Raw genomic sequence first — 25,968 nt, 5'->3', positions numbered from 1 at the left:
TTGAAAAATTCCTTATACTAGGAATTTGACTCAATAAGGAATTAATATTCTACAGTTCAAAACAAATTGACTATGATTTTCTTCTTGCTTTTCATTAAGAGAATGTTATCTGTTCTTTTTTCTTTGGCAAAGGAAAATGAGATATTATTGCATATACTTGATCCTTCATCTGGATTCCTGCCTTCTGATATTTAGATAAACATAATTTAATACACCAGAAATATTTGATGTTTTACAAAGAGCTTCTGTTCACATTTGGTAAACTTTCTTTTGCTAACCTATGTGCAGAAAGATTTTTGTATAAGAGGAACCAGTTCGGCTTCCACATGAGCAGCTGTTAACGTAGGCACACATTCAAACATGCAGTTGTCTGAAATAGCAGTGCTCTAGACGTTGAAAGTCATGAAGGGCCAGCTCAGGTTGCAGGGCTGCATGGCCACCCCTGTGAGATGGTGTAATCACAAGCCAGTGAAATCCTTCTCCTGCTAGGAGGCTATTACTGGTCACTCCTTACACTTCTTACAAGCATTGGGATTGGCCTTGGAGCAGTGATTCATGAAGGGATCACACTGCTCTGCCTCCCTTGCTGCTGTCATGGCTCACTGCATTCATTTCCCTCCTATTTTCTGCAAATCATACATAACACACACCAAATTCTGTTCCAAATGTCTCCTCTTTTTTACTTATCCAGAAGGTAGTTTAAAATCACAAACAGAAAGAATGTGTCACTTGAAGCCACAGTTGTGATTTGTTCACACCCTGACTTCAGAAGAAATTTGGATTTGTTGCTTTTTAGTTATGGCAATTTCAGTAGGTTTCTCATTCCCTGGGTAGTAATGAGGAACAATAGCTTTGTCTCATCATAGTCATTAGGAAATATTGGTTGCTTAATGCTTAGTTACAACAATGATTTATAAACTATAAATGCCTACGGCGGAGACACATTTTTCAGGGTTCTGCACACAGACTTCTTCAGCTGCAACACCAGAGCGTTAGTTCTGCTTTGCATAAGAGCACAGACTACACCAGATCACTGTCAGTTGGAGACTTCTAGTTTTCATCTCAGATTTCTCCGCCAGCGTGACCCTGGGAACACTTCACTTCCTGGCAATAAATAGCAAAGAACTACCAGCTAGTTGCATTTGTTTCCTCATACTGTGTATTTTAAATGTGTTCCCCCTTTGAAGCATTTGTAAGAGCAGTACAAAAGATGCCAGGCAACAAAAAGTTCAGCCGAAGTATTTAAATATGTTTAAGATAATAGATGCATCATACTATCCTGCAAGTGCAGGTACAGAATTATCTCTATTGTCACCAGAAATTTCATAATATTAACAGAGATTCAAGATTTATGATTCAACAGTATTTCAGCACTTACAAAGTGTACAGAGATCTGCAGGTTATGAAACTGGGCAATGATGTTTCAGTTCTTCTAGAAAGCCCCAACACCAGGGATGAGAAATGTACTAACAGTCATCAACAACAATTTCTGTAAGATTTTGGATCCCTTAGGAAATTTTACAAAGTGTATCCCAAGTAACCAACCTACAAGGAATAATGTTGAAAAGAAAAGACTGAATGAAGGAAAAGCAGTCTGACCTAATTCTCACATCATTTACGACTTATTTTAATCACCAATTCAAAAATGAATTTAACAAAGAGCTGGATTTGGAAACAGGAAAAACTTCTGAAAAAACTGGCTTCAGAAACAAGTTAAGTTGTGTGTTAGCTGAGGAAGAAGTCAGTTCTGCTAAAAGTCAACTTCAGGTAATGTTTAAATATATGCTAGACTTTTGAAAATTCTGAATATGGCAACAGATAATATTACCTTTTTTTTTTTGAGTTTGCAAGAGAGTTTTAATTGCTATTGAATTTCCAAATATATTACTTAATTTGCATTTCTCTAATGTATTATGACCAAATATATTTTGATTCGAAAAAGAGCTACCTAGCTAACTAGCCCATCTACAATACACAGGCGAGTTGATTATTTTTACTTAAAGATATTAAAAACAGCCAGAGAGATTAGTTCACTCATGCTAAAAATCAAATTCCAGATCAGCTGCAGACCCAGAAACTGCTGAGATCTTCTGCTTCAAAATTTTAAAGTGAGACCATGTTCTTTCTCTCATAGGAGCTTTTCACGATGATACACCTCACAGTGCCAGATCACGTCTCGTAATGAAATACCTGTTGTATTGGGGCAACCAGAAACAATACCTACCCAGGCCAGTCATACAACAGATCATCCCCTTCCACAAAGCAAACTACCAATATGAGCAAAAAAATAAGCCCTTGAAAATAAGAAGATATGGTACATGAACAAGTTACTATGAGGTTAAGATAGGTGTGATCTTAACACGGAATAAATGTGGGCACAGGGCCAACCCACTGCAGAGTAGCCTTTGCGTGTCCATTTTACACTCCAGTTTACCTTGCACTATCTGGTCCACCAAGTTGTTTTATGACACTGGAAAGTATCACTTCATCCCTCCATGATTGTTTTCTCTCTCAATTCCTTATTCTGTTTTAGCTTATTCATCTGAGAACAGCTTGAGACAACAACCTGTCTTAGATGTGAAGAGCGCCTAACAAAATGGAGCCCCTGGATCAAATTATCTAGATACCACTGCAGTAATAAATAAAGGAAATCTTATTGGCCTAGAGACACTCTAAACTGATCTATGCCATTATGCTGAAACAGTGAAACTCCCTATGACAACAGCTTCAAGAGGAAGTAGGCTAAAGTCCCATTTCTGTTCCTGTAAGAAAGACAGATTGTATTCCTTGAAATCTAGTGTACAGGAGGTAAATTAGTTCTTTAGAATCAACCTTTGAAAAGGAAGTCGTTAATGTTTATAGATATATTGAAAGGCACAGCTGTCCCTTTTCAATAAAAGGTATATACAGAACAAACTCCTCTTTTAGTCGGATGTTTATCACATCCTTATTTCAAAGAGTAGCAGTCATTACACAGTGACATGCAAACAGTGCTTTGGATTTCTTTGAGTTTAAAAAGTGACATAAGTTAGTTTGGAATACACACATGATTTTTCAAACCTTTTCAATGTGCAGTTCTGAAACTGCTTATGCATAGAGCATAAGCAAAGTACAGCAAAGTAGGAAAGGCTACTTAAGGCTCAAGCTTGATTTTCTTGGTTATATTATTTTGTACCCCTTCATAGTTAATCTTAAATCTATAGGGGCCTCTAGATCACATGTTCGATACCTGAAATCTTAGATAAGAGAAACAGACAGACAGCAACTTTGATTCAGTGACAATACTGAAAATAACAGACAAATCTAAAGAAACCGTGCTCTAAAACCTTATTTATACCAACAGCGTGGTTGCCATTTCTCAGGAAGGGAACCTCCTCACTTCTGAAATGCTCATTATCAATGCACAACAAACAACTAAACTCAGTAAAACGAGGTAGTCTCATTACCACTGCACTAACATAATAATAAACCAAAACATATTTACTACATATATTTATTTGTGGCATTCACCCATACTGAGAATACAATTACAAATTATGCAGATAATACATACTGAAAGACAATATCATTATTCAAGATACAGAGTCGTATTAACAGAAATGTACTTATTTAGATAAGTAAATGTAATTTAGGTATACTATGAGTTTATATTTCTCTGTTCATGAACAGATGTACAGTAATTGAAATATTCAGAAGAGGAATATACTCCACGTTTTGTTTTGGTTTTAAGAGGCTCTCCTTTCTGAGGCATTGTGGCTCCTGGAAAAGTATCATTTCATTAACCTCTAATTTAAGAAATGAGAACAAGAATTATTCAGACACAGTTTAGAATGGGGCCCAGTTTAGTGAAGCCCATGTCATATCAAAATAAAGACAACAACCCTCTCTACTCAAACCCATAATCAAGAAAGAAAAACATACATGGAGGCAGAACAGAGAGATGTAGGTTACTTCTATCAATACTTATTGTAATTTATAATGCTTGATGTTATTTAGCAACAATTTAGGAGTGGCTAAGTGAAAAAAAAAAAAAAAAAAAGATTCATTAGCTTTGCTGCATGCATTTTGTTTGGGATTTTCAAGGCAATGGCAGCAAAGAGAGTCAGATGTTAATCAGCATGGGAGGGGAGAAAAACCTCCAACTTACTACGTAGTACCATTTTAGCCTTCATAAAAGAGTATCTAACTGGTTCATAACTCTAGGTTATTTAAAAACAAAGGATTTCACAGCTAAGTACAGAATGGGCCAAGATTTCATTTTATACAATGTTTCTAAATATTAACATTTTAAATACTTTTATTCTGCATACTCAGAAAATAATTCATAAGCCTGTAAGTGCTGAAATGGGAAACAATTATAGAAAGGAATTCTAGTCAATCAAGTTCTCTCCACAAACATGAAAACAATACAATTATATGGTTCAGTCTGCTCCTTGTGGGAGGAAAAAAAAAGTTATCCTTCATTATATATCTCACAAAGACAATGACCTTACAGAATTATTATATACAGAGAAGAACACCTAAATCACTTTTTAACCACCCTTACAAAGAAAGGTTTGCTTAGTAGCATTTCAACAAAAAGGCAAAATTTTCATCTTAGGGCTGAAACAACTTTACTACCAAAGCACAACATGAATTCATACAGGGAAGAAACACTACTTTAACCTAATAAATAAAGGAGTAATCTATACATTAAAGACATAGTAAAACTTGAACTATTTCTCATTCTTTTTATAAACTATGAAGTTGCAGCTTATCACTGTCTATATATCAGAATGTGTTATTATATTATTCAGACTTCTTGAGGAGTACTTTTAAAAGAATATTTTTCTTTCAACTGAAGTGCACATTAAAAAATTCAACCATAGATTTACCTCTCTTCATAGAGAAAATAAATCAAATTTGGTTCTGTACTATGATATACTTTTCATGCCCAGGAATTTAATATTCATTATGAAAGGCCTTTTCTAATCATAATATTTTATCAACAGAGGGGATTATATTCACATCCTGCTTGCAAGTCAAGTCAGAGGTAGTTTAGGAATGTTTTAGAATTTAGTGTTTTACTTGAAATGAATTAATTCCTCTTTCAGAAGGGTTAATAAGTACAAAAGGCAAGCAGTATATACAGCTGCCACTGTCTGCACCAAGAGAGTAATTCCAAGAAGCTCAAAATAAGATTAGAACAGGAAAAAGCACAGTGCACTTCTTTGCATTTGCTTCAGTGCACGAGTTCAGGCTGGTTTTCTACAAAAGGAAGGACCCCACTAACATAGTATGCTATTCCAAGCGACAGAAGAGCAATGACAAAGATCAGGAGCAGCACCCTCCAGAAGCCCAGGTCTTCCACAAACTCTTGCCATGTCGTGCGGAAACTGGAAAGAACTCCTTCACCTTGTTGTAGGTTTGGATTAAGGAGGGAATGGCTTTCCATTGCACTACAAAGGATTAAAGTTAAAAATACATCAGAGCAAAAGAATGTACGACAGTAATCCTACTACGAGCAACTGAAACATTCTAAATTAAGAACTAAACCCACCTGCAGACTTATAGCATTGCCTCTGCTAAATCAAGACAAAGAAGATCAGGAAAAGACTCCTAACTCTAAACTTAATTTAGCTGAAAGGATGTTTCATTAACCTGTGTAAAGAGTTTGCAGGCTTACCACCTAGAAGCCTTCAAAAGTCAATCCTCATAATTTCTACTAAATATGGCTTAGTAAAATCTAATGAAGCATAAGCTAAAACCTCAAGGGGCACAGATCTTGTTAATAAAACAAATGAAGATTTAAAAATAAACTCTGATGAATAAAACAGAAACTTTAACCAATATAATTTAGATTCTGAACTCTGTGGTGATCTTTACTACTCTCTTGCATGTCTTTATTAGAGGCCTCTTCTCTAGCATAAAAATATCACAGAAAACAATACATTTGGATAACAAGAAGTTCAGAAACTTTCTGATCTTCAAGACAAGTTGGCATTGCTGTGTTTTCTCCCACATGGCATTCAGGAACTGCTTTGATGTTTTAACATTCCACTACCAATCCATCAGGCCCCTTTAAATTGTCAAGACTACAAATTAGGGACTAGAACTCTCACTTTCAAATGAGAAACAAAAAATTAGAATGAGGCAGTCATTTTGACAATGATCCGCCTTTAGAAAAAAAAATAAGCTGTTTCAACTACTGCATGGCTTCTTGTATAATTCTCCCAATTTTGCTGGTTTCACAACTGGCTTATAACAGGAAACATTTTCTGGTGCTGTATGAAAAACCTCACACAGACTAGGAAAACTTTATTTCACCTAGGTCAAATTTTAGCCATCTGTACAGTCCTAATACTTCTCACTTGAGTGAAATTACAGACACAGGTGTTTACAGGATCAGGTTCTGACAAGCACTGAAATGAAATAGTGAAGCCAACTACGTACACAATGATGTCAATACCAGAAGGTAAGCTGAGAGAAACGGATTTTTTCCCTCCCTTCTAATTGCTTTCAGTTACCATATTCCTAGATAGCTCTTATAGTAATAATAAAAGAAGACATTTCAGGGAAAAGTAATTTCCAAGCCAAAGCTAACTGTAGAAATTCTACTGTTCTTGGTGACAATAATAAATTAACAAATGATTGTTATCAGAAAACGGTCTCATTTATGAACCTCTCTTCTAAGATTACACCATGGAAAAACTTCACACTATTCATATGGTATTTTTTTTCAGGAAGTACAGCCACTGAAGAATAATTAGCTTGAACTCCCCTAGCCTGCTGAAGTATTGCAGCATCACATGGAGATTTCAGAAATTGTCATTAAACAGCTTGTCTTTTTTTGTTTTTAAAATATTTACCTTGCTGTAAAGCTGTTTTTGCTTGCCCATAGCTGCAGGATTTAGTCATCTTCCCTGCTTATTGCGCTTTCCCAAGCAAAAGAAAGGGTTTAATGAAAGACAGCCATTGGTGTAGAAAAGAACTACTCACTCATTAAGTACTAACTTGTTAATACATAACCACAGAGAGGTTAAATAAAGGTGCAATGCAATTTAAGTGAAAAGATCACATGCTTGCTCCTTAAATAGAAAAGGGTACATAGAAAACACCATTGGTATTTTATATTACAACCCAATTAAAATCAATGTTATTCAAGACATTTTTTCTTATTATGAGTTACAGCTGCTTAAGAAATGGTAATGCAGGAATGCATCCTACATAAAAGTTTGTGCCACATAGCCCAGACATGTTCTCTTCTGTTTCCAACAAAATGTGGAAGTTCACATTTGGATGCACTTGTGGACAAAGTCACAGGTCATGCTGGGCTGTGTAAATGGAGAGTGAGCTGTGCTGAAAAATGGACAGAGTGAGCTCTGCCTCCTGACAGAACAGTGCCGCTCCTCACTGGCAGGAGTGCAAAACAAAAGAAAACAGATTTGACTCGGGAACCTAGCTTTGGCCTCTGCTTCCAGAGCAGCAGCAACTGTATGTAATAAGGAGCAGAAAACTTACGCTAGAGACTGTTTTTAGAAAGAGCAACCATTATTTGTCCATAGGTTCATACATAATGTAAGAAATTCGGGGAGGGGGGGAGGGGAAGAGGATAGAAGACATTCGTCTAAGTGTCTCTAAAATGTGAAAATAATACTAAGAGGGAGGAGTGAAACTGTGGAGGTCTGAAAAGCCAACTGTTACAAAGACATTATTTATTTACAAAGCAAACAGCGCACAAGCTCACTTGCTTTTGCTGCTGTAGGCATCTGTTATTATTTTAAAAATAATGTATTTCAGACATTTTAAACACATTCACAAACAAGCTGGGTAGTGCACTGTTTATGTCTCTGTGCCTCTCCCCAAGGAGAGTTGCTGACTTCCTTGCCAAAGCAAACAATATAACATTTATGAAGGTCAAATAACAGAAAGGAAGCTATGTTCATTAAAGGGACACTATTAAATCAAAAATCGGAATTTAAATGGAGCTGAGCTGTTGGTCCATATGTTTAAACAAACCCAGCATAAATGCATTTCTGTGTGACAAGCAACTTTCAATAAAATTTAGTTAAGTCACAAAGGTAATGTGCAAACATTCTTATAATGTATATTCTCTTATAATTTTGAGAATAATATTAACTCTTCTATTTCAGGTGTTAAAACAGTCTCTCTGATGAGTGTAGCCACCTGATATATGAGGAAACTTCCAACCTGTTCACTGGGAGTATTAGGCATGATTTCTGCAATTTCGTTGGTTTCACCTTTTCTGTTTACTCAACTTAGATAACAACTCCATCTACACAGTTTAATTTTCATTTACACTACAGGCTGCGTACATTGACACAAACTGAACAACAATTATGTTATAAAACTCCCTGTCTTTTGTGATATAATGTTGCAAGAGTCACAGTTCATGATCATTATTAGACAGTATGAAAAATTACAAATTTTAATAAAGTCAGTATTCCAAACAACATTGATATCCTGTTTCCAATATAAATTAAAACCAAAACAGTACTGGAAAGATCTCTTGCACTGTTAATTTCAACCCTGTGTTCTGTCATGTTTACTGGCAATTCAAGGGTTTCTTCATTAGCCTCCTTTGAAAGCTGCAAGACTTCTTGCCTCATCTAAATCCTACAAGAAAGCTGTCTTGGAAGTTCATTGTTAAAAAACACTCCCAATTTTCAATCAAAAAAGTACTTGTGGTTTATCTGTATCCTTTGGCTCTTATGCTATCATTAGCTTTTGTCTTAAACAGTTACTTCATGTTGTTCAAAACCAGTATTTCTTGTCAGCTACCACACACCTCAGCCTTCACTCTGCCAGGATAAAACTAGCTCTAGTTGCCTCCTTTCACAAGCAGACACTCTGTTCCCTTGAGCGCTGAAAAAATGCTTCTCCACGTTTCTTAAAGGATAAATTAAACTTTTTTGAATGGGGCTCAACAGCGTTATAAAACATACTACACAGCAGAAACTATCATTGCTTTTTAAAATGGCACTGACAGTTTCCTTTATGTAGTGGAAATAACTTGTTTTGCACATTCTAGGACTTCAATGCCTTTTTCAGGGTACCATCAACTCCTGGAACTAATACATCAAGTCTTTCCTCCTATACCCTCATTTTCCACTGAGGAACTTCCATTTTAAGGCATACAGCTTTAGGTTAATGAAGTTGCATTTTATGCTAATGAATCACCATTTATTCCTACTAGTTTCCTCTCCCTTGTCATCCCAGATTTTTGTCTCTGCCATCTCTATTTTCCTCTGGGTTGCCTTTATCTCACTTCTTAGTATCACTAACATGATATGCCCGTATCATTTATGGAAACTAAGCAAGCACAGTCCCAGAACCAGACCTTTAGGAATTCATTAATAACTTCCCGCTAATCCAATACTTTCCCTGAAATTGTCAGCAATTTTCCTGAAATCTTCAGTTCTCTTTTAGCTATCTCTTTAGCCACCATGAAATTCTTTTTTTTATTCTCCATCTTTTCCAGGACTACTACTGACAGAAATTTCATATATTGCACTGTATCAAATCCTTTATTCAAGTTCAGATGGATGAAAAGTCTGCTATCCCTTCTTTGCACAGACAATCCGTCTTATCAAAAGGATGTCAGGTTAGCCTGTGACACTGGCATTTTGCATTTCACCTCATTTTCCCTTTGGCTTTGTGATAAGTGGTAGAATATTTATTTTTGGGAGTCTGTAATGGAAAATGAGCAATTATTTTTAAAAATTTCCACCATAAAATAGAAATATCAATAGAAAAAGTTCTTTTTTTTCTTACATTTGATCTGTTTAAAGAGGTTTTTCCAAAATTTAATATTTTAATTTGGTCTGGTAATACCAGGCCCAGTGTGATGTTACCTGTTTTGAAGAACAATAATGTCAATTACAAAAATCTAAAAGCCACAGCCACTATTTCCCCTAGTAATTATTTTTTTTTAGCAAATACCTTTCACTTTCAGCAGTTTGCATCGTTTCCAGCTTTGAGTGAGCTCCTCTGTTAAATCCTTTCACCTCTTGCTCCTCTAAAGATTCCAGCAGTCTAATCACATCTTTATTCACACCCCTTCGTTTTGCAAGAACAAGTGGTGTTGCACCTTGATGATTGCTAGAATAAGCCCACAAAAGGACATTAGAAGGAAAGAAACTTTTAATATAGAAATTTTGTAACAAGACAACTCAGCATAACACATTACAATTTAGTATGTCCTCAGAACTGTTTTCTGTTATGTCAGACATTAAGAAATTCCTATCTATACATGTTATAGCATAATTGGCTACAGAAGAAAATCAGTATATTTAGGTTTCAAAGTGCACAACTCTTCTTCCTCTAAATAAAATCAAAATTCCTAGTACTCTAATCTAATTGGAATCTCTGGGTGTTATAACAAAAAAACCCCAGTAGATTTATGGCAATGCTCAAGATTAAACCTAATTTCAAGAAGGAATGGTGTAATCTGGTTCCTCATAGTTCCTTTTCCATGTGGGTATTAGGACATCAGGCAAAAATGAAATAAAATACAGATGGTCCCTCCGCTACTATTAAAATAATACTGAATAGGACCAAAGCTGCCTTCAGACTAGGGATTTTCAACAGAGTTGTTTGAAATGAGGGGGGAAAAAAAAAAAAAAAAAAAAAAAAACCAACACAAAAACAACCCGCAACCCATAAAGAATCTGGTCTGCCAAAACTATGTTTGCTTAGTCGAAAACATTAACAAGGGAAAAAAGGACAGGTGAGAAAGAGACAGATTTAAAAACTCAAAGGTTTTGAAGTTGTTACTACTAGTTTTGCACATGTTGTGAATATGCCAAAAGTTCCACAAACAAAATAATTCAGTTACTGCAATGAAACTGCTAGTTATTTTGCAGCTTGAGAGCTTACATCTGAGCACTGGCATCTGACAGCTGCTGGAAGCCAGAAGGAAAGAATATAAAGTATTTAAAAGAAGGACTGAGTCACAGACTTTGAGGGAGGGGGAAAACACTGAAAGGAAGCATTGTTACCGAAGGAGTATGGGAATGAACTGACACACACATATACTGTATTTTCTTTGTCTTACACAGTACAACAATTAAAACAATAGAACCAGGGTGGAGAAAATTCTTTTAAAGTAGTCAATGTGATTTTTTCTTTGGTGCCAACCACCCACACCTGACTGTCTGGCCAAACCAGGATAGCAATGTCACCAGTGAGGCAGAATTAGATACAGCAGCCCACACCAGCAACTGCTATTTTTATTTGCTTTGCTTGTTGCACAGACTAGCAGAAGTAGCCTCTTACTGTTTTCCTGCCTTCTTATTTCATGTTTTTATTAAGTGATATCTTAAAAAAGCTGAATTGCACCAAATATAGCACTTCAGCAACAGCAGATTTATATTCAAGGCTCTGGTGACAGAAGACTAATATAGTATAAAATATGTGCTGTTAAAAAAAAAGTGACTTACCAAATATCAATTTTAAGTCCATTAGAAACTAGGAACTGGATGGTATCCACATGCCCACAAAGGTGAAGGGCTGTATTACCTTGGTAATCAGTGGCTAATAGGTCAGCACCAAATTTATGCAAGAGTTGACAGATGTCTACATTTCCTCTGGCCGCAGCAAGGTGAAGGCCAGTTCGGCCTCGGCTGTCACGAATATTTGGGTCAAAACCGCTCTCTAACAGTCGTTTGGAATAGTTAAAATCTCCATCAATGCAAGCCTGCAGCAGTGGCACATTTGTCTGGGAAGAGTCATTCACAAAAACGTAAGACATTGTTCTGATTCTCTCTGGAGTAGGTGACTAACCTGCAAGTAAAAGCGGAAAGAAATTATGGTGAAACCAGGCAAATAAACACAACGCAAATATTCAGTAGATTGCCCAGGTTCCCAAACAAGAATGTGAACTAGCTTATAAACCAACTCTGAAATCTTCCTGGCACACATAGTAACTTCATGTGCTGCATTCCCTTCTGGTAATACAGAAAGAACTACTTTTAGTCTTACACCTCTGGAAACAGCAGCAAAGCTTTGTCATTACAGAAAACTAGTAAGATCAATGCCACAAGTGCAAGTCAGGTGATTAGCTTTCACCTAGTAAGAGATCACATGTAGCAGTATTGATATTAAAGGGCAAAACACTGTAGATCAGAACTGAAAGGGAGAAGAACCACCTTTCATAAACTGGGAAACTAGAGACAATTCAATTAACAGATATAGTGGTGCTAACTGCAATTCTTACTAGCTACAAGCAAAGCTATTCCAGTGGGATTTCCACTATCTGAATTTGAATTTTGATGCACAGTCAGTTGCTGAAAATGCTTGATTACTATAAATACTAATTCCTTCATTCTGCAAGAAAGATATTTTTCAATACTTTTTGCAAAACATTATTTTTATAGTGCCACAGATACACAAACTACTGAACAAACAAGAATGGCAATACGGACCATAGAAAACTGAGTGTGTTATGTGAAACTGCTCACCTGAAAGTGAAAACTGGAAGTGGGTACAAGGAGGACAATGGTAAAATCAAGTATGGAGCTGTTGTGGGTTCAACTAGAACCATAATATGGAGAAGCACAAATGTAGCTTCTCTGGCTTAATATTAAATAAAAGATTAAGTACTTTTCTGGATCAGGACCTAAAAGAGGAAGACAAATGTTGTTTTACCATGGATTTCTTGACATAGAGTTTTTAATGAACTATGATTTAAGTCTTGAAGAATAATATTTTAAGGATTAATCAAATAATGAGGATATGATGACACTGTGTGCTTATGGGACACAGAAAAGGCTTGAAAACAATAAGGAAAAAAGAGAATATGCAAGAGGATGGTAAAACGTGCATGAAGCTATGATGAGAAATGAAAGTATCTAGGAGAGTGGACAGCAAAGCTTTGCACTACCTCAGAGAAGAGTCAAAAAAGAAAAAAATCATATAAACCAGTAAAAATCCTTAGAAGAAATCTCAATACAGACGTGACACAGTTCAAGTGACAAGAAGGAAAAGTGATTTTACCAGATAAGCTCTGACCAAAAACTGAACTGAAACTTCACTTGAAACACTGTATTTCACTTGCCCAGGGTTTGTATTTTGGGCTCATGATGTAGCAGTGTTCTGATTAACTATACGAACCTCTTACTAAGACTGCTAAACACAAATTTAAAATTTACTCATCTATAAAAAGTATCCTTCCACACCAGTGCACTTACTCAGCTGGGAGAATGGAAACATGGCCAGTAGCCAGAGAATTCGATTTAAAACCTCTCCTTTTTCTGAGAGTTTATAATGTCTATATTTTATAGCTCTTCCCTCATGTTTTAGATCAAATTCAAGATCAAAGTACCTACAGAAGTAATTTCAAAATGTTTACACACTGGTCTCATTAACAGCCATAGCATTTGGGGCTGTTGAGGTTAATAAATCATATTTAAACTTCACTAGGTTGTATTTCCTATCTGGACAAATTCTGCTACAAGTATCAACATTGTCTAGTTTCCCAGTGCATGAATGCACAACTTTTTTTTCTTTCTTGGACACAGAAGAGAAAGAAATAGGAATACCTTCTACATCCTAGTATCTGTATAAGGAATGATTTTAAGCAGAGTACATTCCTCTAGGCTGCAAGTATATTTTTAAGCACGTGAAGGTATATCACTGGCTCAAGCACCCTTTTCCACAATCGTCTTCAATACCAAAAGGCCAGTTCACCGATGTACCATAAAACATTTCATGCAAGACTGGCATCATTTAGGCTACTAACAGCTTTCTTACTACCCTACGCAAAAAGAAAGGAGTATGTACTTACTTGTATTTCCAATAAATATGTTACAAAACCCCTGGGTGTTGCAAAGCAAGGATTGATTCCCAGCTGACAGCAGTTTCAACTTTATTGCCTATTTCCCACCCAAATCATAAATGATACAAGAATTCTTCTAACTCTGCTAGTCCAGTCTTTGCTGAGAAAAATATTGGGCCCAGTTTCTGTACGATGTGACTGTGACCTTTACATTCTGCACTAAATCTTCCCTAAAGCAAGATCATAAATCATTTTAAAACGTCTAATTATCAGCCATAGTAACAGAGTATCAACAGCACAAAACTCTACTTGTACTTGGTAAAAAGATCGTGGTTTGCTTGTAAAATAATACTTGAGTGTTTAAATCTGTTTAATAAACCAAGGCCTAAGATAAATCAACAACAGAATATTATACTGGAAGAGACTTTTGCTATTTGAGAAAAAGTATGGCATGCTCTGTTAAATGTAAGCTAATGTTTATATTTTCATTCCAGATGTGTATGTCTGGTAAAGCCTTACAGAATTCCCCCTCACTTCACCTATGACTCGGATGAAACATTAGCTAATAAAAAAACCTGTCACTGACTTATCTTCTCAGGAAAAGAAGGACAAAAATTAGCAGTTACCAGAAAGTGTAACTGCAAGTAATCCTGATTCACAATTTATTATCACTAAGATCCTTTAGAACTGATCAGTGAAGCATAGAAGACTAAAGTGAAACCTTAGTATTTCACAGTTAGAAGGACAAAAAACCCAACACATGCTTCTTCCCAATGCTTGAAGATTGTGGACTAAGCAAATGCATTCACAAAAAAAAAAAAAAAAAATCTGGACCATCTGGTTTGATTTATCTTTGTGATTAAAAGGATTTTTTCTACAAACACAATTCTGTTTCACATATGGCTACCTAACCTATGCTAGACATGAGCTGCATAGAAAGTTGAACTACATATCATCTTTAAAATGCCACTCCCCAAATGATAACATTCTTACTTCAAATTTAACCCAATTTAGCAAAATTTCCTAACAAAACTTAGAAAAAAATTACAATAGTCAATTTAATTATATATTTTTGAATAAACACATTGTGGTTACATTTCTGTCCACAGTACATATCAAAAAGCTTACTGCTGTAATGAGTATCTAATGCAATGGATTTAGAAACAAAATTCCAAAGCACTAGCCATTCTCTTTAAATTGCTTCTGAAAGGTTAATCAGACAGCAACCCTGAATCTGCCAAAAAGCTGGTACACCTACCACTAAGCACTAATGTTACAGGCACAAATTAAGAAAAACTGACTTGGGTTAGCAACAAGATAAAAAAGTATTACAGATTGAGGATTCTGAATATCCCTATAAATTACTACTACTAGCACTAAATAAATCTAATTTGGTTCAGTAAGTGACTGCTTCTAAAAATGCATCACTATCTACTGAAAATGTATTTTAAAATTATATTTCTGTTTAAAAAAAAAAAAAAAAGTTTTGCTGTTAATAACTTGGTACTTTGATAGAAAATCAGTTTTGTGAAAAAAAATTCAGACATCCTCCCAAGCAAGAAGAATTCCCATTAGAAAGGCATAATATAAGAATACATTTTCCTTAAATTTATACAATATGCATATAGCCTAAGCACAGTGTACTTTTATTAATAATTTTATAAATTATGCTGTAAACTACTTCTTCAATGACACACGTAGGCTAGCACAGAACAAGAAAATCTAATTGAACTGTTCTGTTTTCAAAAGCAATGTTTATACTAAGTGATTCTATAAGAATAACTTACTTTTATCTATTAGAAGTCAGTTGTCTTTCATTGTACTGTGTACAATGGTAACTCAGTGTCACATGCTGATCTGTTGTATAACACGTTCACACCTGCAGAAGCCAGGAGTGATCCTGAATAATTCAAACCATAGAGCTAGATGCAAACTCTGTCGTTTCCTAAACTAGTCCTAAATTTGCACCAACCATGGACAGATTTATTTTACAGTAAATAAATGCTGCTGTCTCCACCTTCTCAGAAAGTTCAACAGCTACCAAATAGCTTTGTAAAAAGGAGAGAACACCTAGGATGTGAGACAGAATCACTAATAGGAACAGTCTCTCCACTACAAAAATATTAATGAACCTGACAAGCTGTAATTCATCACCCAGTTACTACTATATAGGATATACCAGTTCTGCAAAACTACAGTATTTCCAAGAACATTTAGAAAAACTGAAGTCATTGTCTCTTTTAAAACAACACGTCAGGACAACGGAACAGTATTACATTTCTCAGTACTTGAGATTTCTCAATATTAATACGCATTTCAACATTTAGAACCGAAGCATCAGTAAGACTACAATTAGAGAAACTGCCACCACCAAGAAAGGGAAATTAAAGCAAAACCAAGAAACATTCTCTACCCTGTGCCAGCAAAGTGCGCAACATGTGTTACCTGTAAAATCTACAATTGCCAACTCCTTCATGGCAAATAGCTTCCTCTTTCAGTAATACACTTTGAGGGTGCCAGTGGCCTACAGAGCTCTTCCTCTTCAGTCTTAAATGAATGAAAAACATTCCAGTAATTTGCTTAAACTGTAAGCCCATGATCTCTGAAGGCAAAGTTTCCTGGTCAAATGGGAACATTCCCCTAAAAACACTATGCGAACATAAACTCTCTTTGGATATACAAGATTAAAGGTTTTAAAAGGTGTAATTTAATAATTTAAAAACCAAAACAAACCCACATTACTTTCCTTGTCTATCCTCTGAACACTGATCAGATGTTGAAATGTAAACCCCAGCAATACTATTCTTTTTTCCTTTCTAGGTAAGCTGATGGAAAAATTCCTCGGTAAGTTTTCATGTACACTTGTATTTATGCGTAAATTACTAAGAAGTCATTTAACTGAATAAATGTTATATTTAGTAAAAAATCCTATGATCAGTTGTCATTTCTGTTTAGGAAAGAAGCCCATTATCTACATCAAGTTCCACTGAGAGCTCTGTATCTTCTATTAAAAACCTCCATCTATTCAGTCCAACTGGAACATTTTATTGCTTCACTAACATGGATCTGCTGCTAAAAGAAGCACCTCAGATTCAGTACAGCATGATGGCCATTTTACACAGAACTGTATTTTATAGCATTTTCCTTTCCTAACCTTAGTTATTTTTTTAACAGTTCCTGGATTCAACGTATCACAGAAGGTTCATAAAATCAATCTCTCCTTTCAGGTCTCTAGCCAGACACATTGGTAAGCAGTAATACAAGAACATTACTTATGCCATTTGTTTTCAGTCATTCCCATTCCCTTCTGCAGACATGAGACATACAGGTATATTCTTTTGATGCCAGGACCACCCTGTAAGTAGAATCTTCAGTGCACTGCATATACACAGTGCTTTGCACACACCGGCTACAAAGTGCTTTATGACAAAAATTATAACAATTATTGCTGCTCTTTTATGGATCAGTGGACAATGGCATTGAGAAACAGGGAGCTTCGCTCATCACCGTACAGTATGTCAACATTACAAGATAAAAAGTAAACAAGATCCCTAATGCCAAGCCAGGGTTGCAGAATGCTTCTTCAGATACTATAGTACACGCATTGTGTATTTACGTACACAAAGTAAGGGAACAACAGGAAAGAGATCATTCTTTTATAATATCTTTATTGACAAGAAGATTCACAAACGTTTTATCCTTACTATACTTAGCTGGTGATTCAGTTGCACTACACGTTTCAGTGCACTTAACTGCTATCAAATATACATTTAAGTATTTTTGAACCTTCTTCAATTTTCATCTTCTGCAAAAGAACCATCTCAGAAGAAAGGCAATTTACAGATTTCTTCAAACCATCTGTAACTCTAATTCCCCACAACTGGTTCTGGTAAATCGGTAAACTACTGCAGTGCTTCCCTCACCATGGTGGTCGTTTGAACACATCTGCTTTTAGAGAAAGTTACTGAATCACTTACATCGGTCGTAAGTATCGACCTCTTCACACACCTTTGCTCAAACTCCTGCTTTGCTCCTGCTGCAGGAGACTAACGTACGTCGGCCAGGAAAACATTAAAGGTCACCGCAGGCTGTTCTGTGGCGGTTTAACAGACGAGGGGGCAGGTGGCACCCCGGCGCGCGGCCGCCGCCGCCGCCCCGGAAGCAGTCGGCGGGGAGGCTGCAGCCATGGCCGCCCTCGCGCCCGGGCGAACACTGCCCCCGCGCGGCGGCCGCGCCGCTCCGCTCCGCGCCGGCGGCGTTTTGCGGCGCTCGCTGTTTTCCTGAGGGAAACGACGGGAGGCCTGGAAATACGGTTTTATAGAACCTGATAAGAAAGAACTCCGAGATCCCAACTGCTGTTCCCTTGCGGTATAAGCTGCAAGCTCGTTCAGGCTCTGATCCTGTATGAGGGAAACGAGGCCTTCGGTATGAGGCTCGAGTTCTGAATACAAAGGGATCTCCTTAAAAAAGTATGTGTTGACGCCTATTTCTTAAAAAAACCTGAAAACTAAAACACGCCACACAAAAAAAGCCCAGCCCCTACCTAGACAAACAAGAAGCCTGAGATGACAAGTTCACTAAAATGGGAAAAACTTTCTGTGTCCAGCAAGAATCATAAGAAGTCAGAGCTTAGTCAACTTTATTCCAGCAATAACGTAAACCAAGAACCTGGCACTAAACCGCTTATTATTATACAGTCCATATTTTCTTACTTTATTTCTTATAATGTATATAATTGCATATATGCTTATAGTCATACATAACTTTAATGACATGGCTTTAGTAATGTATGCAACATCAAATCCAGTTTCATGGCTAGAGAAGAGAAGCAGGTCACTTTAAAAAGCAGACGTCTTCTAAATTTGTAAGTCATTTATATATAACTGCTTGACATTACCTTTAAATTAAAATATTGCTTTGCTTGTTCATTAGTTTATTATATCAACAAATAAAATCAAGACAACTAACGCTGTCAGATACACAACTCTTACTATGACTGGATACAAATATTTCTGCTCAGAACTTTCATGTTCACACAGTAAATCATTAAACCAGTTTATCAAAGCCAAATAGTTAACTGATATATATACTTCTTTCAAATATTCTAAATCTGTATCAATACAGCATGACTTCAAACACTTAACTGTATCATGTTAGATCATGTTATGTAATGTGGTAAAATAAATTTCTAATTAATACTAATTCTAATATACTTATTGATGCTATTTTTCATAGTTACTTCACCATGATTAGGCTCAAAAAATATCTCCGTGTAGGCAAACCTGTAGTACTAGTGTCTGCCCAACGCTGTGTCTTAAGGGACTGAAAGTAAGGGGTAAATCAGCTGTCTACAGGTTCCAAGGACAACTCACAAGTCTGAGGAGAATCAGGGAGGCCACCCTTAAGCTTCTGATCTGCACAGAGGCTGGAATTGACCAAAAATGTAACAGAAGATGATTGGAAAGACATGAAATGGATTTGAAACTGTAATTATGGAACCCAAGAGTGAAATAGCTCAACTGATGTTTACCAATTGCATCAATGGATCCTGCTGAGCCTAGAAACAAAAGACATCACTTGTACATGGAAAACTTCTGTCTTTAGAAAACTTAGTAAATGCTAGTAATGTATCTGTAAAAGAATCAATGTTCAACATGAAAGCTGGCGTCAAGACAATGAACAGCAAAACCCATGTTTCCTTAAAAAGGTTTGACAGGTGGTAGTCAGTTCTATTTGAGAAAGGGTGAAGAGAAACTGTACAGAAGAAAGTCCATGTAAATTATTACTCTTGTGAGTAAGAAGCTAACATAACAGTAGCCACAGCAGATGACAGCAAAGGTCCATTTAAGCCTAGTAACATTTTTCAAATGGTGGCTAAAAGCAAAGGCCATGGAAAAAAGTAGAATAGGGCAGGCATATGTAATACTGCTTTTTCCACTCAAAAAAAAAAAAAAAAAAAAAAAAAAAAAATCTTTCTCAGCTGGATGGGGTTCCTATGTATTTAGCACCCCTCAGTGCCGTTCCCCCTCACCCCCCCATGAATCTGCCCATCTTCCTCTTTAACGCACACACACTTTTAATATCCACAATATAACACACTTTTAATATCCACAACATACTCTAATAAGTTCTCCAACTCAATGTGAGGAACCCCATCTTTTGATCTTGCTGAATCAGGGCCTTGTTAGCTTCACTTGTGGACCCCCAGTTCTCCTGATGGAAGAACGGACAGTTGGCCCCTGCCCATTCTTTTCATGCCACTCATGATTCTACGGGCCTTCACCATATCCTCCTCTGAATCCATTCCAGGATGAATTTTGGAGTCCCAGTTTTCTTGGTCATTCCTCATATGGAAGGCAGGTCTGTGTCTTTGACCATTCCTGTTTTGCTTCTCCAACTCTCACTCATCTTTACTATTTGCTTTCCGAGCTGGGAGACGGACAGGGAGAACCACACAGGGTGTTTGAGGTGAACCATGGATTAACACAGAGGTGTGACAAGATTCTTTTGTTTGTTCTTGCTTCCCAACAATATTTATTATCTGATTTACCTTTCTGACTGCTGCTCAGCATTGTGGTTACACTTTCATGGAACCATTCATAGTAACTACAAAATACTGCTCATTTCTAAGAGCCCAGTATTTCATATGGGAAGTCAGGATTCTTTTTACTCTACCTGAATCGCTCTACCTACACTGAGTTCATGTGCCATTATGTTATATTATCCAGTTACCCAGTCTTATACAGTCCTTCTACAGCTTTTCATAGTTGACCTTATCTTTACTACCCAGGTCATTGGCAAACACTATCACCTTGTTGCTCACTGCCTTTTTTCTAGGCTGTTCATGGAAATTTTAACAGTTCAGAATCCAAAACCTAACCTTGCAGAACTAAAATTCCTCCAGTGAAAAGACTGATCATTAACTTCATAAAAACTGCTGTCCTGAATCAGATTGATCCAGCTGACCCAGCACTCTGCTTTCAACAGTAGCAACAAGAGATCCTTCTTCAGGAGAGCAGATGAGCCTGGCTGCTTTCTGCAACACACTGCCCAAACACACACCAGCAGACACTACTGTCACATCAGGGACCTCCCTGACTACTCCCTGTAGCAGCCCCTTAAATGAACTTCTTGTCCACCAGCTTTTCTAATCCCTTCCTGAACCTGCCCACACAGCTCCTCCTGCCACCCCCACGGAAGTTCTTCCCTGTCCCTACCCGAAACCACCCTCCCACCAGCCCGAGCAAGCAACCCCCATTCCAATGCTGCAAGATTGGATTAACAACTCTCACCTTATCCACTGCCTTAATTTCCTATGTCTTGATCACACCCCAGTCATCTCTCTAATGTAAACAATCCTGGCTTCCCAGTCTCTCAGGAAGCAGATCCCCTGGCCCTTTCAGTTGCCCTTCTCTAACCCACTGTATCCTTCTGCAAACGCAGAGACCAGAACCTCACACCCTACCCCAGACGTGGGTGCACCAAGCTGGAGCAGCAAAATGGTTCCCTCCATCTTTTCTCGGTAGCCTCCCTGAGGACAGTCACCATTTTCCTGACTTTCTGGCTGCCACAGCACACTGAGCTTCAGTTTTCAGGGAACTGTCAATGATGACTCCAAGAGCTTTTTCTTGAGTGGTGGCTGCCAGTTGTGAGTTCAGCACCACGTGAGCATTGCTTAGATTACGCTACTCAAGGCATCATCTTACCTTCGTGTATGCTGAAGCTCTGGTGCCACCCTTCTGCCCCCTTCTTCTTTTTGGTAATTTATTTTTGCTCTTTTTAATTTTTCAACTCAACTGCATGTAAGAAATTTCTTTTATGCTATAAGCACCCAGTCTCCAACAAAAGCCTCTGGTAGGGTACTTTTTTTTTAATGCCTCCTGAAAAGTAAGACTATATAAATCACATGACCTGCATCTACAATCCTAATCAGCAAACTTCAGTGAAAGCTGGCAAGACTTAGATGTAGCAAACCTCTAAAAATGTATCCAAATTCACATAGAATCAGTCTCTACATGCTAACACACAGCAAAGACAGATATATGCTTCTGTGCACAAAAAATGTGAATAAGACAGACAAGCACTCTACACCACCCATGGGAAACCCGTATACCAGGAGCCTTCCCTGAAATGCGCTGCTGCCCCTTCTCTGTCACCATTATTCCTGGTTTTGAGCATTCTGGAGATTATAACCCCATCAACAAACACCAAAAGATTTACGCCTTTGAGATTATGTTATAAAATTCCACTAATGTAGCTACATTACTTGGATGTGAAAAATTTGCTCAGTGATAAAACTGGTGTTTAAGCAGCTCTGTTCCATTTAGTCAACTGAAATTTTATCAATAGAGTAAAAGAAACAAATACCACTTGGAAAAGTGGTGTTGATACATGAACTAAAGCCAGAACCTAGGTTCTATAAGCATAGGTATGGCTTCAGTGAGGTACTGCGCCAGATAAAACTTTTCTCCATCTATTTAGTAAATGTTATCTTTAAATAGTAAAGCAAACCACAACAAATCTGAACACTTCAGTATTTGTGCCCTTGACTTAGGTGACAGCAGAATCTCAGTAAACACCGAGGACTGACATTTGGTGGAACAGGCCCATGCACTCAAGACAGGCCCATCATCTACACTAACAGCATGCTACAAATGGCCTCTACAGAAAGCTAAATGAATCAGGGATCATGCTTTTCACATTATATGTATAAATCAGTGCCCTCTGAAATATTTTATGTGCCTTTTATCTGACCCATCTACAAGTGGAGCATCCACAACTGAGATATGGGAGGCAACCAACTGACAGACTGGTCAAAAGAAAAGAGAAACAGCCCTCAGTATTCCAGCATACCCAAATCCCTACAAGAGCCACTAGTAGTTCACTCCTTGGATGACTGGGCATCTCGGGTCCTGGGCTGCAGATGAGGACTTCAAGGCCACATGTATTCAGAAATTAACTGCACAAGACTATGAGGTGGGATAATACAGTCAACTTTGAATCCCTCACTCTTGCTGACAAGGCAACTCTAAAACCTGCTGAGGGGAAACCTGTAACTGAGTGTGGATCAGAACTGATTTTTACAGTCTCCTCTTGCAGAGGCAAACTAACATTCCTCTGGTAAGAAAACAGCAGATGCACATACTACACTTCAGCTTTCAACTCACCTTGCCTTACGCTCCGATACCTTCTCTTCAACTCAAAAAGAGACCAACTAGTCAGTGTAATTTTCTGATTGTCACCAATCCTACTCTTCAGACTGCAGACATTACTGTAAATATTTTTCTTCTAAAAACCACATTCAGCAAGTTCTTGTTAATAATCTATTTTACAAACAAAAAAGAAAAACAGATCCAAAGTCTACAGATAACACTAAGTTTAGTCCCCTACTGCAGCAAACAATAGCATTACTTTTACAAACCAGTCACATTTCATCTCAAAAGTGTTGGGTTCTTGCTCCTTCTTCACCTTTTGGAAGGCTGCTCCTGAACATCAGTGCTTTCTGATGGTTAGAAATTTTGATACATTATTACTCTTAAAATCTATGTTAAATTATTCATGTATCAACATCACTCTTTGGCTCAATTTATTCCCTTCAGAGTGTTTACCTTGATGGTTCAACAGAATGCAAAAAGGGCCTTTATCCTGCAGAACTAAAAAAGTCAAATGCTTCTTTCATCAGGTTCTTAACTTCCCTACCTGTCCTAGGCACGTCTTCCTGCATCTGTTCCACTTTACCATTTTACCTGAGAATTATTAACATTACACAAAGTATTATGGAGTGTTATTCATGGATAATAGTAACTTATTTTTCTGGGTCATAGTAGGTCAGCATTCACATTTTCCACAATTATGTAACTTGTAACCACCTAGCACACATTTTTATTTCATGTTGCCTTTAACTGGTAAGAATTTCTTCTGTAAATTGTGTGCTTATGAGTTTGCAACTGCAAACCCTTGTTCTTTAAATTGTTATGGCATTTATTTCACACTCTAGTTCTCAGAATCACCCAATTCTTTCTGTGCAGTACTGTAACCCTCTTCTATATTGCCAATGCCTCCCAGCCCTTCATCACTACCAAATTAAAACAGTAAAGTTTTAATTGCTACATCAAGATCTTTATTAAATATTCAGTAAGACTGGTCTCAAGACAGATCTTCAAAGAACTAATTTTACAATGTTTTATACTCAGATTTAATGGATTTTCTTTTCAATATTACTCACCATAGTTTGTCTCTAGTTACTTCCCATCCTCTTTACAATTCAGGTGCTACCCCTATCTTTTCAGCACAATAACAATTTCCTTTGCAGCAGCTGGTCAAAAGCTCTAGCGCTGTCTAGAAAAAAGATAACCACTCCATTTCCCTTAAACGCAGTAATTACTTTATCAAAGCCAGTTTTGAGGAGAGGTGAAAAACAGCTCTTCTGCCGAAAATACGCACGGTCTTTTAATTTCACTTATCTTCGTTGCTTTCTCCTAGAAAGTACGACGAAAAGCAGCACCGCCGCAGGGGCTGCGCGCTGCTGAGCGGCCTACCAGCCGGGCAGCCGCTTCCCGCGGCAAGCCCGGCAGCGCACCCGCCCTCTCCCACCCGAAACGGCACCGGCCGCGCTCCACCTCACCGGGCCTCAGGCCCGCCCCCGCCTCCGGTGCCTGTCACCGCCGGTTCCCCCCCCGCCGGCGGGCTGGGGGGGGGGGGGGGGGGGGGCAGCGCAGGGGCCGCTCCGGCGGCAGCGTCGCGGCCTCGAGGCGGGAGCCGCCCCTCACCCCTCGCTCCGCACCGGGCCCGCCACACACCCCCCCCACCCGTCTCCTCACAGGCCCACCGACCCCGCGGACAGAACGACGAGCAGACACACACACCCCCCCCGCCGTACCTGCCCCTCGGCGGCGGCTCGGCGCGGGGGTCGAACGAGCGAGCGGGAGGGCGGGGTAAGGCAGAGCGCCAGCCGGGCGGCCGCGCGCGCCCCCTGCTGGGCGGAGGCCGCCGCCACCGCCGGGCGGCTGGTTCCAGCACTGGTTTAGCGTTTGGGGTTATTGCCCCCCCCCCGAGTTGGTGTGTGGGGAAGATGAATTCTGCCAGGAGAGGGAGGGCAGCGGGCACCCCGTCCCCCGCGCTGGAAAGGGGGCAACAGCTTTAATGAAGAGGACTCTGATTTATGGATAGAAAAAAAAAAATCCAAAAATTTTAACAGTTGTCTGGTTTCGTTAAATAAAGGAAACGCCACAAAACCGTCAAAACTCCGCCTCTCAGGGGAGCTTTGTTTTCGACACTGCTCTGTGCGCTACCCCCCTAACACCACAAAATCAGCAAGCTAAAATTTAAGGGAGGAGTATATCGTTCCTCCACACCGGGAGTCTCTTCAGCACCAAGGTTCTGTGACTAAGTAAATGGGGAAGAGGAACAAACAAACAACAACAAAAAAACCCAAACAACAACAACAAAAAAACCCAAACAACAACAACAAAAAAACCCAAACAACAACAACAAAAAAACCCAAACAACAACAACAAAAAAACCCAAACAACAACAACAAAAAAACCCAAACAACAACAACAAAAAAACCCAAACAACAACAAAAAAACCCAAACAACAACAAAAAAAACCCAAACAACAACAAAAAAACCCAAACAACAACAAAAAAAGGAGGGTGTAGTGGAAGGGCTGAAGTTACTTGACCTACCCAAAAGTATTAGTATGGCTTTTTAAAAAAAATGTTTCCACTTCCTTCCTCTGTGGTTCTGGTTCTCACACCTGATCCTGCCTTTCAGAGCAAAGACAGGAAGAAGAATCAAAGATCTTTCAAACCTGGTACATAATATGGAATAGCACGGTTTAGGCACTTTAGTCTTCTGGCAGTAGCAAACAACGCAGTGACGGGGTTAATGCTGTGTTGACCTTTATCCAACAACAGCAGGTAGGTGCTTGCCCCAGCAGCACCAGTATAAACCAGCTCAGCTTCTGATGCAGTTACATACATTCAGCTGGCAGCCCTCCCCCTCCTGTGCTAGAGAGTGTATTAATACCTTCTTTCTCCGAAGTACAGCATCCTTTGAACCTGCACCGATGGTACCTCAGCAGGTCAGTAAGGGCACCACAGATCTGTTCTGCTTGAAAAGAAGGACTGATCCTGGTAAGGGGAATGATCACATGAAATATCTGCCTTTTCCAGACACTCTCGAGGTGGC

The 25,968-nt window shown here is 38.3% G+C and overlaps 1 protein-coding gene across 4 annotated transcripts; it reads right to left on the bottom strand.

Moving 5' to 3' along the window:
• Positions 1–3,477: 3,477 nt before the first annotated feature.
• ANKRD46 (ankyrin repeat domain 46) lies at positions 3,478–24,733 on the bottom strand. 4 transcript variants are annotated; one of them, XM_032987943.2, is made up of 4 exons: positions 24,657–24,733; positions 11,442–11,784; positions 9,943–10,101; positions 3,478–5,438 (listed from the first exon to the last, which is right to left on the bottom strand). In XM_032987943.2, exons 2-4 carry the CDS (start codon positions 11,750–11,752, stop codon positions 5,222–5,224), a joined length of 687 nt encoding a protein of 228 aa, XP_032843834.1. In that variant the 5' UTR covers positions 11,753–11,784; positions 24,657–24,733; the 3' UTR covers positions 3,478–5,221. The 4 variants fall into 4 exon arrangements, with proteins under 4 accessions (XP_032843834.1, XP_032843835.1, XP_042642097.1 ...); XM_032987944.2 differs by lacking the exon at positions 24,657–24,733 and adding an exon at positions 24,003–24,360; XM_042786163.1 differs by lacking the exon at positions 24,657–24,733 and adding an exon at positions 17,755–17,917.
• Positions 24,734–25,968: the final 1,235 nt, after the last annotated feature.

Source organism: Tyto alba, unplaced genomic scaffold, assembly GCF_018691265.1.
Source record: "Tyto alba isolate M040663 unplaced genomic scaffold, T.alba_DEE_v4.0 Super-Scaffold_9, whole genome shotgun sequence".
Taxonomy (NCBI): domain Eukaryota; kingdom Metazoa; phylum Chordata; class Aves; order Strigiformes; family Tytonidae; genus Tyto; species Tyto alba.
The sequence above is the reverse complement of the archived record's forward strand: the minus strand, read 5'-3'. Positions and strand labels throughout refer to the sequence as shown.